Here is a 15,833-nt window from a genome sequence, read left to right as displayed (position 1 = left end):
TTACTTACCGTAAATTCCTTTTCTTCTAGCTCCTATTGGGAGACCCAGACAATTGGGTGTATAGCTTCTGCCTCCGGAGGCCACACAAAGTATTACACTTTAAAAAGTGTAACCCCTCCCCTCTGCCTATACACCCTCCCGTGCATCACGGGCTCCTCAGTTTTGGTGCAAAAGCAGGAAGGAGGAAACTTATAAATTGGTCTAAGGTAAATTCAATCCGAAGGATGTTCGGAGAACTGAAAACCATGAACCAAAAGAACAATTCAACATGAACAACATGTGTACACAAAAGAACAAACAGCCCGAAGGGAACAGGGGCGGGTGCTGGGTCTCCCAATAGGAGCTAGAAGAAAAGGAATTTACGGTAAGTAAACAAAATTCCCTTCTTCTTTGTCGCTCCATTGGGAGACCCAGACAAATGGGACGTCCAAAAGCAGTCACTGGGTGGGTAAAAGAATAGCTCGATAAAAAAGAGCCGAAAACGACCCCCTCTTACAGGTGGGCAACCGCCGCCTGAAGGACTCGCCTACCTAGACTGGCGTCTGCCGAAGCATAGGTATGCACCTGATAGTGTTTCGTGAAAGTGTGCAGACTAGACCAAGTAGCTGCCTGACACACCTGCTGAGCCGTAGCCCGGTGCCGCAATGCCCAAGACGCACCCACGGCTCTGGTAGAATGGGCTTTCAGCCCCAAAGGAAGCGGAAGCCCAGAAGAACGGTAGGCTTCAAGAATCGGTTCCTTGATCCACCGAGCCAAGGTTGACTTGGAAGCCTGCGAACCCTTACGCTGGCCAGCGACAAGGACAAAGAGCGCATCTGAACGGCGCAGGGGCGCCGTGCAAGATACGTAGAGCCGGAGTGCTCTCACCAGATCTAACGAGTGCAAATCCTTTTCACATTGGTGAACTGGATGAGGGCAAAATGAAGGTAAGGAGATATCCTGATTGAGATGAAAAGGGGATACCACCTTAGGGAGAAATTCCGGGACCGGACGCAGAACCACCTTATCCTGGTGAAAAACCAGGAAGGGGGCTTTGCATGACAGCGCTGCCAGCTCCGATACTCTACGGAGCGATGTAACTGCCACCAGAAATGCCACCTTCTGCGAAAGACGTGATAAAGAGACATCCCGCAGCGGCTCGAAAGGTGGTTTCTGAAGAGCCAATAGCACCCCGTTAAGATCCCAGGGTTCCAGCGGACGCTTGTAAGGTGGGACTATGTGGCAAACTCCCTGCAGGAACGTGCGGACCTGCGGAAGCCTGGCTAGGCGCTTTTGAAAAAAATACGGATAGCGCCGACACTTGTCCCTTGAGAGAGCCGAGAGATAAACCCTTGTCCATTCCGGATTGAAGGAATGAAAGAAAAGTGGGTAAGGCAAAGGGCCAGGGGGAAAAACCCTTGCCAGAGCACCAGGATAAGAAGATCCTCCAAGACCTGTGATAGATCTTGGCGGACGTTGGTTTCCTGGCCTGTCTCATGGTGGCAATGACATCCTGAGATAACCCTGAAGACGCTAGGAGCCAGGACTCAATGGCCACACAGTCAGGTTGAGGGCCGCAGAATTCAGATGGAAAAACGGCCCTTGAGACAGCAAGTCTGGGCGGTCTGGGAGCGCCCACGGTTGACCCACCGTGAGATGCCACAGATCCGGGTACCACGACCGCCTCGGCCAATCTGGGGCGACGAGAATGGCGCAACGACAGTCGGACCTGATTTTGCGCAGCACTCTGGGCAGCATCGCCAGAGGAGGAAATACATAGGGCAGTCGAAACTGCGACCATTCCTGAACTAATGCGTCCGCCGCCAGAGCTCTGTGATCCTGAGACCGGGCCATGAATGCCGGGACTTTGTTGTTGTGCCGTGACACCATGAGATCGACGTCCGGCGTTCCCCAGCGGCGACAGATCTCTCGAAACACGTCTGGGTGAAGAGACCATTCCCCCGCGTCCATGCCCTGACGACTGAGAAAATCTGCTTCCCAGTTTTCTACGCCCGGGATGTGAACTGCGGAGATGGTGGAAGCTGTGGCTTCCACCCACTGCAGAATCCGTCGGACTTCCTGGAAGGCTTGACGACTGCGAGTGCCGCCTTGGTGGTTGATGTATGCGACGGCAGTGGCGTTGTCCGACTGGATCCGGATCTGCCTGCCCTCCAGCCACCGATGGAAAGCCAATAGGGCTAGATACACTGCCCTTATCTCCAGAACATTGATCTGAAGGGAAGACTCTATCGGAGTCCAGGTTCCCTGAGCTCTGTGGTGGAGAAAAACCGCCCCCCACCCCGACAGGCTCGCGTCCGTGGTGACCACCGCCCAGGTGGGGGGTAGGAAGGATTTTCCCTGCGACAGAGAGTTGGGAAGGAGCCACCACTGAAGTCACGTCTTGGTTGCAAGGGAAAGGGAGACGTTCCTGTCGAGTGAAGTCGACCTCCTGTCCCATTTGCGGAGAATGTCCCACTGGAGTGGCCGCAGATGGAATTGCGCGAAGGGCACTGCCTCCATCGCTGCCACCATCTTCCCCAGGAAGTGCATGAGGCGCCTCAAGGGGTGTGACTGACCCCAAAGAAGAGATTGCACCCCTGCCTGCAGCGAAAGCTGTTTGTCCAGTGGTAGCATGACTACTGCTGACTGAGTATGAAACTCCATGCCAAGGTACGTCAGTGATTGGGTCGGTGTCAACTTGGATTTTGGGAAGTTGATAATCCAACCGAACTGCTGGAGAGTCGCCAGAGCGACGGAAAGGCTGTCTTGACACGCCATCTGAGAGGGTGCCCTGACCAGGAGATCGTCTAAGTAGGGAATCACCGAGTGGCCCTGTGAGTGTAGGACCGCCACAACAGATGCCATGACCTTGGTGAACACCCGTGGGGCTGTCGCCAGGCCGAAAGGCAATGCCACGAACTGGAGGTGTTCGTCCCCGATGGCGAAACGCAAAAAGCGTTGATGTTCGGGTGCGATCGGCACATGGAGATAAGCATCCTTGATGTCGATCGATGCTAGGAAGTCTCCTTGTGACATCGAAGCGATGACCGAGCGGAGAGATTCCATCCGAAAACGTCTGGTGCTCACATGTCTGTTGAGCAGTTTGAGGTCCAGAACGGGACGGAACGAGCCGTCCTTCTTTGGCACCACAAATAAGTTGGAGTAAAAGCCGTGACCATGTTCCTGGAGGGGAACAGGGATCACAACTCCTTCTGTCTTCATAGCGTTCACCGCCTGAAAAAGCGCATCGGCTCGCTCGGGGGGCGGAGATGTTCTGAAGAAACGAGTCGGGGGACGAGAGCTGAACTCTATCCTGTAACCGTGAGACAGAATGTCTATCACCCATCGGTCTTGAACATGTGGCCACCAGGCGTCGCAAAAGCGGGAGAGCCTGCCACCGACAAAGGATGCGGTTCGGGGATGCCGAGAGTCATGAGGAGGCCGCCTTGGAAGCAGTGCCTCCTGCGGCCTTTTGGGGGCGTGACTTGGACCGCCACGCATAAGAGTTCCTCTGGCCTTTCTCTGGCCTGCTGGACGAAGAGGATTGGGGTTTGGCGGAGGGACGAAAGGACCGAAACCTCGATTGAATTTTCCGTTGCTGAGGTCTCTTTGGTTTGGACTGGGGTAAGGAGGAGTCCTTTCCCTTGGATTCCTTAATAATCTCATCCAATCGTTCACCAAACAAGCGGTCGCCAGCAAACGGCAAACCGGTTAAGAACCTCTTGGAAGCCGAGTCTGCCTTCCATTCGCGCAGCCACATGGCCCTGCGGACTGCCACAGAGTTAGCGGATGCCACCGCTGTACGGCTAGCAGAGTCTAGAACTGCGTTCATGGCGTAGGAAGAAAAAGCTGACGCCTGAGAAGTCAAAGACGCAACCTGCGGAGCAGAATTACGTGTGACCGCATTAATCTCAGCCAGACAAGCTGAAATAGCTTGGAGTGCCCACACGGCTGCAAAAGCCGGGGCAAAAGACGCGCCCGTGGCTTCATAGATGGATTTCACCAGGAGCTCTATCTGCCTGTCAGTGGCATCCTTAAGCGATGAGCCATCTGCATCCGATACCACAGATCTAGCCGCCAATCTAGAGACTGGGGGATCCACCTTGGGACATTGAGCCCAACCCTTAACAACGTCAGAGGGGAAGGGGTAACGTGTGTCAGTAAGGCGCTTAGTAAAGCGCTTGTCCGGAACCGCTCTGGGCTTCTGGACAGCATCTCTGAAGTTAGAGTGATCGAAAAACGCACTCGGTGTACGTTTAGGGAACCGAAACTGGTGTTTCTCCTGCTGAGAAGCCGACTCCTCCACAGGTGGCGGCTCCTTCCACACAAAGCATAAAACTGAGGAGCCCGTGATGCACGGGAGGGTTTATAGGCAGAGGGGAGGGGTTACACTTTTTAAAGTGTAATACTTTGTGTGGCCTCCGGAGGCAGAAGCTATACACCCAATTGTCTGGGTCTCCCAATGGAGCGACAAAGAAATTGTATTTTCTCCTTTCAATAATGTTATCACTACATGTATGCGTATATTGCATTCTGGAAGTAATTACAATTTCATATCTTACTTGTTTTGCTATATTGATTACGCATATAATGATTTTCATCTCCTCAAAAAACTATATTTGGTTTAAAAAAAAATAAAAAAATGTGGTAGTTTTCCTTAAAGTGATCATACAGGAAACTGTATGTAACAATGATAATAAGTACATAACCGTATATTGTATAGAAGGACGTTCAGACAAATTAAACTGAGGGGAATATTTTGTTTATACTTATACAATGATGAGGAAAAGAAAAATAATTTATTTATATAGACATATATACTCATCAGGTGCTCACCAACACTGGATCTACTTCTACTCCTCTGGTTTCCAAATTCTTTCGCACAGTTGTGACTTCATCGCTGGCAAGGTAGGCAGGATGGTCTTCATTTACCTTCAGCATCTTTTCAAGCTCATTTTTTGTTTCATTTCGTATATTCTTAAACAAACAAAAATAAATAGATATATTTATATATACACACACACACACACACACACACACACACACACACACACACACACACACACACACACATATATTATATTTTATATTATATATTATATAATATATATATTTTAGTTAAAGCCTAACGCTAACTGTTGATTTAAAAGTTAATGACTTAAAAACCTTTACCTGTTCTGGATTCCTAGAGTTCCAAGAAACCCATCTCTCTTTCCAGTCTGGACCCACCATATCACGGATAACGGACTCGGCTGCAAAGAAAGAATCATTTGGCTAATCCTCGGTAATGCTCCTAATAAAATTAGTTGCTCAAGCCCTCCAACCCCCCCAAAAAATGACATATAATTTCACACTATGAAAAAGCTAGGCAAATAGAACCACTGTTGGCATAGGAGGATATAGAAATTCAGGTTCAACAACTTACTGTCTTTCAAACGGCTTTGCAAGGTATCCTCCATAAAATGGATTGCTGCATCCCACTGCTGTTTGTCAGAGATTGATCGGTCTTCTAAAGCATTGTGCTGGATAACTCTCTGTGCAAAAAACAATGTAATGATGCTCGGTTACACAGTGTAGATACATACAAGGAGTATGTATACCGGGATATCACAATTACTGGATAGGAACACTCACAACCACTTCTGACAGTCACTAGCATAGTCCGTCTAGTCTATAAATCAGATGGGAAGGACGAGGACAGTAATCCAACCAAATACTTCAGTGTCTTAAAGAGGACCAGTCACAAGGTTAAAAGTGCCCAGTTTTTGCTTTTACTTTTATTCCCCTGCTCTTTTGAGGATTTTTTTTCAAATCCACCATACAGGTCCAGAAATGGGCCGTTTTAAGTAACACTAATTTTTATGGCCTTTACCAAGTCGGCGTTTCTTGCAGGGTAATAATGCAAAGCAACCTAACGACAGATCCCCCAAGAATCCTGTGAGCAATGACCCCTTGGTAAAGACCGTAAAAATTAGCCCTAAATAATAAAGGACCACATATTACCTGTAAAAAAAATAAAAAAAAAAATACAAAAAAACGGTCGCGGTTCGGCTCGAGTTCGGTTCGCCGAACGGAGGTCTCGTTCGAGTTCGGTTCGGCGAACCACATAGGAAACAATGGGAGGCAATCACAAACACGTAAAAACACCTAGAAAACACCCTCAAATGTGTCCAAAAGGTGACAAACAACTCACAACACAACAAACACATGGGAAAGTGACAAGGACATATACTCATGCGAAAACAAAAGAGATGGACAAGGAAAAAGAGGAGGAGACACAGATATAGGCATGGCATGCACTTCTAAAATCATGTAAAACACCGCAAGGTTACTCCAAGCGGAGTCTCCCTTTTTTCCAAAAATTGGGCCACACACACACACCCACCCCCTTCAGTGGCAGCACTTGTGCCCCAGTTGTACACTTCACAGGTAGATTTGCATCAAGCAAATTCAAAAAATATGCCATACTTAACCGTCCCCAGGATGACACCGGGGTAGGTAGCTAAGTCTTTCCTGATCCCAGCTCTGTTCATCTTGGATCATTTTTAAAAACAATGTAAGCAAGGGTTACTCCAAGTGGAGTCTCCCTTTCTTCCAAAAATTGGGCCACACACACCCACCCCTTCAGCGGCAGCACTTGTGCCCCAGTTGTACACTTCACAGGTAGATTTGCATCAAGCACATTCAAAATCCACAAGCATTTACTCTCCCCAGGATGACACAGGGGTAGTAAATTCCTTGTGGATCCATGATTTGTTCATTTTGATGAACGTTAGTCTGTCCACATTGTCACTGGACAGATGCGTGCACTTATCTGTCAGCACACACCCAGCAGCACTGAAGACACGTTCAGAGACAACGCTGGCAGCTGGACATGACAAAATCTCCAAGGCGTAAGTGGAGAGCTCTGGCCATTTTTCAAGATTTGAAGCCCAAAATGAGCAAGGCTCCATTTGCAAAGTCATGGCATCGATGTTCATTTGGAGATACTCCTGTATCATCCTCTCCAGCCGGTGACTATGTGTCAGACTTGTTGTCTCTGGTGGCCTTGCAAAAGGATGATCTAAAAAAATTATGAAAAGATTCAATAAAATTGCTGTTACCAGCACCAGATACGGTGCTACTGGTACGGGTAGACTGTTGAAGATGACGAGACTGTCCCATGTTTGTCAAGTTACAACTGGGAGATTCACTTCCTGCACCTGCACGGTTGTTTGGTGGAAAAGCTGAGCTAAGATCGAGTAACAGCTTCTGCTGATACTCCTGCATACGTGCGTCCCTTTCTATGGCTGGAATTATGTCACAAAATTTGGACTTGTACCGGGGATCTAATAGTGTGGCAAGCCAGTAGTCAACATCACTTCTAATTTTGACAATACGAGGGTCATGTTGGAGGTAGTGCATCAAGAAAGCGCTCATGTGTCTTGCGCAGCCATGCGGACCAAGTCCACGCTGTGTTTGTGGCATAGAGGTGCTAACCATTCTTTCTTCCTCTGACATCTCCCCCCAACCTCTTTCAACTGAAATTTGACCAAGGTCTCCCTCATCCGCTGAGTCTTCCATGTCCATGGACAGTTCGTCCTCCATTTCTTCATGTTCTCCTGCACCTTCCTCAACATTTCGCCTGCTACTATGCGCCCTTGTTGATCCCTGTCCCCCATGGTCCCATGCCTGCCGCGTTGGTGATGATGAATGTTTGGACCTTGGTGATGTTGTTGTGTCTTGCGCATATGAATCCTCCTGTAGTTCATCCCCTTCCTGTTGTCCCACCCCTTGACTCTGAATAGTGTTTAGCGTGTGCTCCAGCATGTAAAAGACTGGAATTGTCATGCTGATAATGGCATTGTCAGCGCTAAACATATTCGTCGCCATGTCGAAACTGTGCAGAAGGGTGCATAGGTCCTTGATCTGAGACCACTCCATCAGGGTGATCTGCCCCACCTCTGCATCTCGTTGGCCCAGGCTATACGTCATGACGTATTGCACCAGGGCTCGACAGTGCTGCCACAGTCGCTGTAACATGTGGAGAGTCGAATTCCAGCGTGTCGGCACATCGCATTTCAGGCGATGAACCGGCAGGCCGAAAGACTTCTGGAGCGATGCAAGTCGCTCAGCAGCGGTGGTTGAACGGCGGAAGTGAGCAGGCAGTTTTCGTGCCCTGTTCAGAAGGCCATCTAGGCCGGGATAGTGTGTTAAAAATTGCTGGACAACAAGGTTCAACACGTGAGCCATACAAGGCACGTGTGTCACCTTGCCCAGGCGAAGGGCCGCACCCAGGTTTGCGGCATTGTCGCACACTTCCTTACCAGGCTGCAGGTTGAGTGGAGAAAACCATTTACCAAACTCAGTCTCCAGAGCTGCCCACAACTCAGCCGCTGTGTGACTCCTATTTGCAAGACATTTCAAGCTAAAGACCGCCTGATGCCGTTGCGCTCTGCTGCCAGCATAGTAATGAGGGGTGCGTGATTCCTTCTGCGCAGTTAGAACGCTGGTGGCCTGACCAGGCAGGCTTGAGGCGGAGGACCAAGACGAGGTGGAGGAGGCAGAAGCAGTGGCGGAACTTGGACAGACAGAGGATTGACACACAAGTCGTGGGGACAGCAAGACTTGTGCAGCAGACCCTTCACCATCCATCACCATTGTTACCCAGTGCTCAGTCAGCGACATGTAACGTCCCTGTCCATGCTTACTGGTCCAAGTATCGGTGGTGAAATGCACCCGTTCACACACAGAGTTTCTCAAGGAAGCGGTCATGTTGTGTGCGACATGCTGGTGTAGAGCAGGCACACCTTTCTTAGAGAAGTAGTGGCGACTGGGCATCTGGTACTGGGGCACAGCGACAGACATAAGGTCTCTAAAATCCTGTGTGTCCACCAGGCGGAAAGGCAGCATTTCGGTAGCCAAGAGCTTACAGAGGGATAAAGTCAACCTCTTAGCTTTGTCATGGGTCGCAGGAAATGGCCTTTTATTTGTCCACATCTGAGGGACAGAGATCTGGCTTCTGTGTGTAGACGGTGGTGAGTAGGGTGTCCGTGAAAAAATGCAGGTTTGTGAGGAAAGTGCAGGCGTAGACATGATGTTGCCTTCATCCAACGTTGATGCTATCGATGTCTGAGAGAGCTGTACACACGCACTTGTTTCCCCTTCCAAACTAAATGACGACCTACCAAGCAAACTGCCTGTTGCGGTTACAGTGGTGGAAGTTGTGCGTGGAAAACCAGGTGTGACAGCTGTCCCCACAGTCCTAAAAGATGAAGAGCGCACGGATGCACTCAAGGGGCAGGCGGTGGATGGTTCGCTCCGCTAGACCGCATTGCAGCACGGTGAGCTTCCCACTGGGACATATGATATTTATTCATGTGACGATTCATGGAAGAAGTTGTCAAACTCCTTATTTTTTGCCCTCTACTAACAGAATCACGACAAATTTTACATATCACATGATTTGGGCGATCTTTTTCTATGTCAAAAAAGGTCCAGGCTAGGCAAGGCTTAGAGGGCATGCAACCTGCTGAGCCCCCCGACTAGTGCTCAGAGGCAGAGTGGTGGCTGAAGATGCAGTTGTAGACGTGCTACCAGTACTACTACTCTGTCCAGGAAGGCGCAAGGTAACTTCGTCGTCGTCAGTAGCATCCTCCTCCACCGCCTCTGTTGACCTCCTCGAGTGCCTGACTGTGGGTTGACAGTAGGTGGGATCTAGAACTTCATCATCAATTGTTGTGATTGCACTCCCCTCACCCTCAGACCGAGCCTCTTCCTGACGGGAACCAATTTTTAAGTTGTCATCCCAATCTGGTATCTGCATCTCATCGTCATCAGTATGTTCCTCCTTGTCTATAACCACAGGTGTTACAGTTTGTGACAAAGGGTCAACATTATGCTCAGAAACTTGGTCCGCACGGCCTGAATCAGAGTCACAAAGGTTCTGGGCATCACTGCAGACCATTTCCTGGTCTGTACTCACTGTAGCTTGGGAGCAGACCTCTGATTCCCAGGCTATAGAGTGACTGAACAGCTCTGCAGACTCAGCCATCTCAGTTCCACCATACTGTGCAGGGCGGATGGAGACTTCAGAGCTGGGAGAGCAAGTGTGATAGGGATGACAACTCAGAGGACTGGTGTTTTTTGGATGCGGTAGTTGAGGTGGCGGAGAGGGCACTTGTTGGACTACTTGAGATCCATTTAAGCATTTTCTTTTTTTGGCCATCATCTACCTTTGTTCCAGTTGTTCGTGTCCGTAAAAAAGGAAGCACATCGGATTGTCCACGGTAAGTAGTAGACATCTTACTTTTGCTGGTAGATGGTCTATCTTCAGCAGATGTTAATGGAGCTTTGCCACCTTCCCCATGGACAAACCATTTTTTTCCTTTTCCAACACGCCTCTTCCCCATTCCACCAGCATCTGTTGTTTTGCCACTCATTTGGATTGCGACAAGATTGTGCACTGAAAATGTGGTAGTAAAAATTGAGAGGTGGTGTAGATTGCAGCGGTGGTCTATCTTTATTAACAGCAGAATAAACAACAATAACTATCCCTGACAATGCAACTACGACCCTTAAACTGGCAGCATAGTTTGCTAGTATAATGGCTTAGTAACAATGAGCTTGAGTGTGCAATGCAGTGGTGCTGCAAATAGATTTGCACTAGTGGGACACTAATGGAAGTCCAAAAGCCACTTTTAGGATGCCACTAAGTTTACTCAGTGTTTGCAAGTATAATGGCTTAGTAACAATGAGCTTGAGTGTGCAAAGGGCAGGAGGGTACAGTGGCAGGGTTGTGGGTCAGTGTACAGGAAAGGAAGCCTCACTTTCTATCCTTCCTAATGGGGAAATGCAGCGAGGAAGTCCCTGACATTAGCTACAAAGACGCTGTTATCTTCTGTAGCTGTTAAAATCTGTTTCCACGGACCTGACTGTCACCTATGGCTCTGAGCCTGCTGTTATTAGCCTTTACAAGGGCTAATAGAAACTTTTATCCCTATTCTGTATAGCGCTGTGTGTAGAGCGTACACAGCAGTATCGGAGACAGGAGCTACGCCAGCGGTGACTGACACCCAGACGCTGAAGAGATAATGGCGTCCGGACGGGCAGATACCCATTTTTATAATGCAGGGACATGTGACATGGACATCCTATCAGACATGCCGTTGCTTCTCTGGCTAAAAGTCCACTTAGCTGTGTGTGTGTCTGGGATTGGCTGACATGCTGGCCCGCCCCACTACACGCGCGCGCTTAGGGAAGGAAGACAAGGAAAAAAAAAATGGCGATCGCCATTATCCCAGCAGCAGTGATCTGAATGCGCTGTTCCCGTACACTATACGCTGAAATTCCATAATAGTGTGAGTCACAGAGTGACTTACACTATTACAGCGGAAAGCCAGCTAGTAATTAGCTTGGCTTTTTGCTGCTAGAACCGTTCTCGAATGTAACTAGAACTATCGAGCTTTAGCAAAAAGCTCGACTTCTAGTTCGATCTAGAACAGCCCCCAAAAATCACTCGAACCGCGAACTGGAGAACCACGAACCGCGCTCAACTCTAGTAGGCAGGAAGAATAATAATAATAATAATAAAATTAATAAAAAATAATTATAATAAAAAAAAGAAGAAGAAGAAATATTGGCTATGATTAACCTGATGACAGGTAGTCTTTTTAAATCAAATGTTTTTATTAACATTTTAATGAATTTCAATACAAGCAAAATTTCTCAGCCCCACCGACCAACAACGAATAAAAATATGTCATGATCTGTCAGTGTATAATAATAAGAATAGGGACAATGGCTTTTCAACTGGAGAAATGTTTCTTAACCTTTCACCCCCTGGGGATTTTACATTTTTCATTTTCTCCTACCCATCTTCCAAGAGCAATAACTTTTTTCCGTAAATATAGCCTTATGAGAGCTGTTGTTTTGCGGGATGAGTCGGACTTTTGAATCACACCATTCATTTTACCATATACTGTACTGAAAATTACCCAATAGTGTACTGAAATACAAGAAAAAAATTTCCTAATGCGGTGAAATTGCAAAAAAAAGTGCAATTGCACAACTGTTTTTTGATATTTACCATGTTCACTATATGGTAAAAATAAGGTGTCAGTAGTCAGTATGATGCCTCTGGTATCTACGAACTCATACTGTTTTACTTAAGTGGTAAAAAAAAATTCAGACATTTGTTAAAAAAATGAAAAAAAAAAACAAAAAAGAAGGGAATTTTGTTACTTACCGTAAATTCCTTTTCTTCTAGCTCCAATTGGGAGACCCAGACGATTGGGTGTATAGCTACTGCCTCCGAAGGCCACACAAAGCATTACACTAAAAAGTGTAAGGCCCCTCCCCTTCTGGCTATACACCCCCGTGGGATCACGGGCTGCTCAGTTTTAGTGCAAAAGCAAGAAGGAGGAAAGCCAATAACTGGTTAAACAAATTCAATCCGAAGGAACATCGGAGAACTGAAACCATTCAACATGAACAACATGTGTACCCGAACAACCAAAAATCCCGAAGGAAACAGGGGCGGGTGCTGGGTCTCCCAATTGGAGCTAGAAGAAAAGGAATTTACGGTAAGTAACAAAATTCCCTTCTTCTTCGGCGCTCCATTGGGAGACCCAGACGATTGGGACGTCCAAAAGCAGTCCCTGGGTGGGTAAATGAATACCTCAAGTTTGGACTGTAAAAACAGCCCTTCCCTACATGGAGGCAACCGCCGCCTGCAGGACTCATCTACTTAGGCTGGCATCCGCCTAAGCGTAGGCATGCACCTGAAAATGCTTGGTGAAGGTGTGCAGACTCGACCAGGTAGCCGCCTGGCACACCTGCTGAGCCGTAGCCTGGTGCCGTAAAGCCCAGGACGCACCCACGGCTCTGTTAGAATGGGCCTTCAGCCCTGATGGAACCGGAAGCCCAGTAGAACGGTAGGCTTCAAGGATTGGTTCCTTGATCCATAAAGCCAGGGTGGATTTTGCAGCCTGCGACCCCTTGCGCTGACCAGTGACAAGGACAAAGAGTGCATCCGAGCGGCGCAGGGACGCCGTGCGGGAAATGTAGATTCTGGGTGCTCTACACCAGATCCAACAAAGCCATTACATATCGATGAAATGGATAAGGATAAAAGGAAGGTAAGGAGATATCCTGATTGTGATGAAAAGGGGATACCACCTTAGGGAGAAAAACTCTGGGATCGGGCGCAGCACTACCTTGTCTTGGTGAACACCAGGAAGGGAGCTTTGGATGACCGCGCTGCTAGTTCGGACACTCTCCGAAGAGACGTGACCGCTACCAGAAAGGCCACTTTCTGTGAAAGTCGAGAAAGTGAAACATCCCTCAGAGGCTCGAAGGGCGGCTCCTGGAGAGCAATTAATACCCTGTTCAGATCCCATGGGTCTAACGGCCCCTTGTACGGAGGGACAATGTGATAACCCCCCTGCAGGAACGTGCGTACCTGAGGAAGTCGTACTAGGCGCTTCTGAAAGAATACCGACAGCGCTGCGACTTGTCCTTTAAGGGAGCCGAGCGACAAACCTTTTCCCAAACCAGATTGCAGGAAGGGAGGAAAAAGGAGACAATGCAAATGGCCAGGGAGACACTCCCTGAGCAGAGCACCAAGATAAGAATAACTTCCACGTCTTGTGGTAGATCTTGGCAGACGTCGGCTTCCCAGCCCGTCTCATGGTGGCAATGACGTCTTGAGATAATCCTGAAGACGCTAGGATCTCGGACTCGATGGCCACACAGTCAGGTTCAGGGCCGCAGAACTCAGTGGAAAAAACGGCCCTTGGGACAGTAAGTCTGGCCGGTCTGAGAGTGCCCACGGTTGGCCGACCGTGAGATGCCACAGATCCGGGAATCACGACCTCCTCGGCCAGTCTGGGACGACGAGGATGGCGCGGCGGCAATCGGAGCTGAGCTTGCGTAGCACTCTGGGCAACAGTGCCAGAGGTGGAAACACATAGGGTAGCTGGAACTGCGACCAATCCTGAACTAAGGCGTCTGCCGCCAGAGCTCTTTGCTCGTGAGACCGCGCCATGAAAATCGGGACCTTGTTGTTGTGCCGAGACGCCATTAGGTCGACGTCCGGCATCCCCCAGCGGCTACAGATTTCCTGACACCCTTCTGGGTGCAGAGGCCATTCCCCTGCGTCCATGCCCTGGCGACTGAGGAAGTCTGCTTCCCAATTTTCTACGCCCGGGATGCGAACTGCGGATATGGTGGATGCTCTGTCTTCCACCCACATCAGAATCCGCCGGATTGCCTGGTAGGCTTGGCGATGCGTGTTCCGCCTTGGTGGGTGATGTATGCCACCGCTGTGGAATTGTCCGACTGAATTCGGATCTGTTTTCCTTCCAGCCTCTGCTGGAAGGCTTGCAGGGCAAGATACACTGCCCAGATTTCCAGAACATTGATCTGAAGGATGGACTCCTCTGAAGAGAGTCCTTGACCGTCTGAGAAGGGAGACGTTCCTGTCTAGGGACGTCGACTCCCCAACCCATTGGCAAAGCATGTCCCATTGAAGTGGACGCAGATGAAACTGCGCGAAAGTGACTGCCTCTGCATGAGGCGTCTTAAGGGGTGTGACTGGCCTTGAAGGAGAGACTGCACCCCCGTCTGTAGTGAACGCTGCTTGTCCAGCGGAAGCTTCACTATCGCTGAGGGAGTGTGAAACTCCATGCCCAGATATGTCAGCGATTGGGTCGGTGCCCGATTTAACCTTGAAAAGTTGATGATCCACCCGAAACTCTGGAGAGTCTCCAGCGCCACGTTCAGGCTGTGTTGGCATGCCTCTTGAGAGGGTGCCTTGACAAGTGGATCGTCCCAGTAAGGATCACAGAGTGACCCTGAGAGTGCAGGACTGCTCCCACTGCTGCCCTGAACTTGGTGAAAACCCGTAGGGCTGTCGCCAGACCGAAGGGCAGGGCTACGAACTGAAGATGCTCGTCTTCAATAACGAAACGTGGCAAACGCTGGTGCTCTGGAGCAATCGGCACGTGGAGATAAGCATCCTGATGTCTATTGATGCTAGGAAATCTCCTTGAGACATTGAGGCAATGACGGAGCGGAGGGTTTAATCCGGAACCGCCTGGCCTTCACGTGCTTGGTGAGCAGTTTTAGGTCCAGAACGGAACGGGAAGAGCCATCCTTTTTTGGCACCCCAATCAGATTGGAGGAAAAACCGTGTCTTGTTCCTGAAGAGGAACAGGGATTAACACTCCTTCTGCCTGCAGAAGAGCATCGGCTCGGGGGGGGGGGGGGGGGGGGGAGTTCTGAAGAATCGAGCCGGAGGACGAGAACAGAACTCTATCCTGTACACGTGAGACACAATGTCTGTCACCCACCGGTCTGTGACCTGTGGCAGCTAAATGTCGCCAAGCGGGAGAGCCTGCCACCAACCGCGGATGCGGAGAGAGAGAGCTGAAAGTCATGAGGAGACCGCCTTGGTAGCGGTTCCTCCGGCTGCCTTCCTTGGGCGTGATTGAGCCCGGCCGGAATCTGAGCCCCTCTGAGCCTTTTGAGCCCTTTTGGACGAGGACAATTGGGACCTGCCCGAGCCTGGGAAGGACCGAAACCTCGACTGTCCCTCCAGGACAGCATTAATAGGGTAAGTCGCAATGCAGACATTGCGAGGTTAAGGACACCACCTGCGGCACAGATGTACATGTGCTCAAGACCAGCTGCGCAAGACCAGCTGAAATAGCTTAGAGTGCCCATACGGCTGCGAATGCCGGAGCAACCGACACGCTAATAGCTTCACAGACAGATTTCAACCAGAGGTCCATCTGACTGTCAATGGCATCTTTAAGTGAAGTCCCATCTCCACTGCAACTATGGATCTAGCCGCAAGCCTGGAGATTGGGGGA

At 49.4% G+C, this 15,833-nt stretch overlaps 1 protein-coding gene across 12 annotated transcripts in view; it reads right to left on the bottom strand.

Moving 5' to 3' along the window:
- The window catches only part of OPA1 (OPA1 mitochondrial dynamin like GTPase), a 296,183-nt gene that overhangs the window by 105,025 nt on the left and 175,325 nt on the right, over nucleotides 1-15,833 (bottom strand). For all 12 annotated transcript variants that reach the window (XM_075340498.1, XM_075340503.1, XM_075340499.1 and 9 more), the window contains 3 exons: nucleotides 5,405-5,513; nucleotides 5,152-5,231; nucleotides 4,816-4,956 (listed from right to left, as the gene is read on the bottom strand). In XM_075340498.1, coding sequence (XP_075196613.1) covers nucleotides 4,816-4,956; nucleotides 5,152-5,231; nucleotides 5,405-5,513 — 330 coding nt within the window. The remainder of the gene's footprint in view (nucleotides 1-4,815; nucleotides 4,957-5,151; nucleotides 5,232-5,404; nucleotides 5,514-15,833) is intronic.

The sequence above is a fragment of the Anomaloglossus baeobatrachus genome, chromosome 3, assembly GCF_048569485.1.
Source record: "Anomaloglossus baeobatrachus isolate aAnoBae1 chromosome 3, aAnoBae1.hap1, whole genome shotgun sequence".
In the NCBI taxonomy this organism is placed as follows: domain Eukaryota; kingdom Metazoa; phylum Chordata; class Amphibia; order Anura; family Aromobatidae; genus Anomaloglossus; species Anomaloglossus baeobatrachus.
The sequence above is the reverse complement of the archived record's forward strand: the minus strand, read 5'-3'. Positions and strand labels throughout refer to the sequence as shown.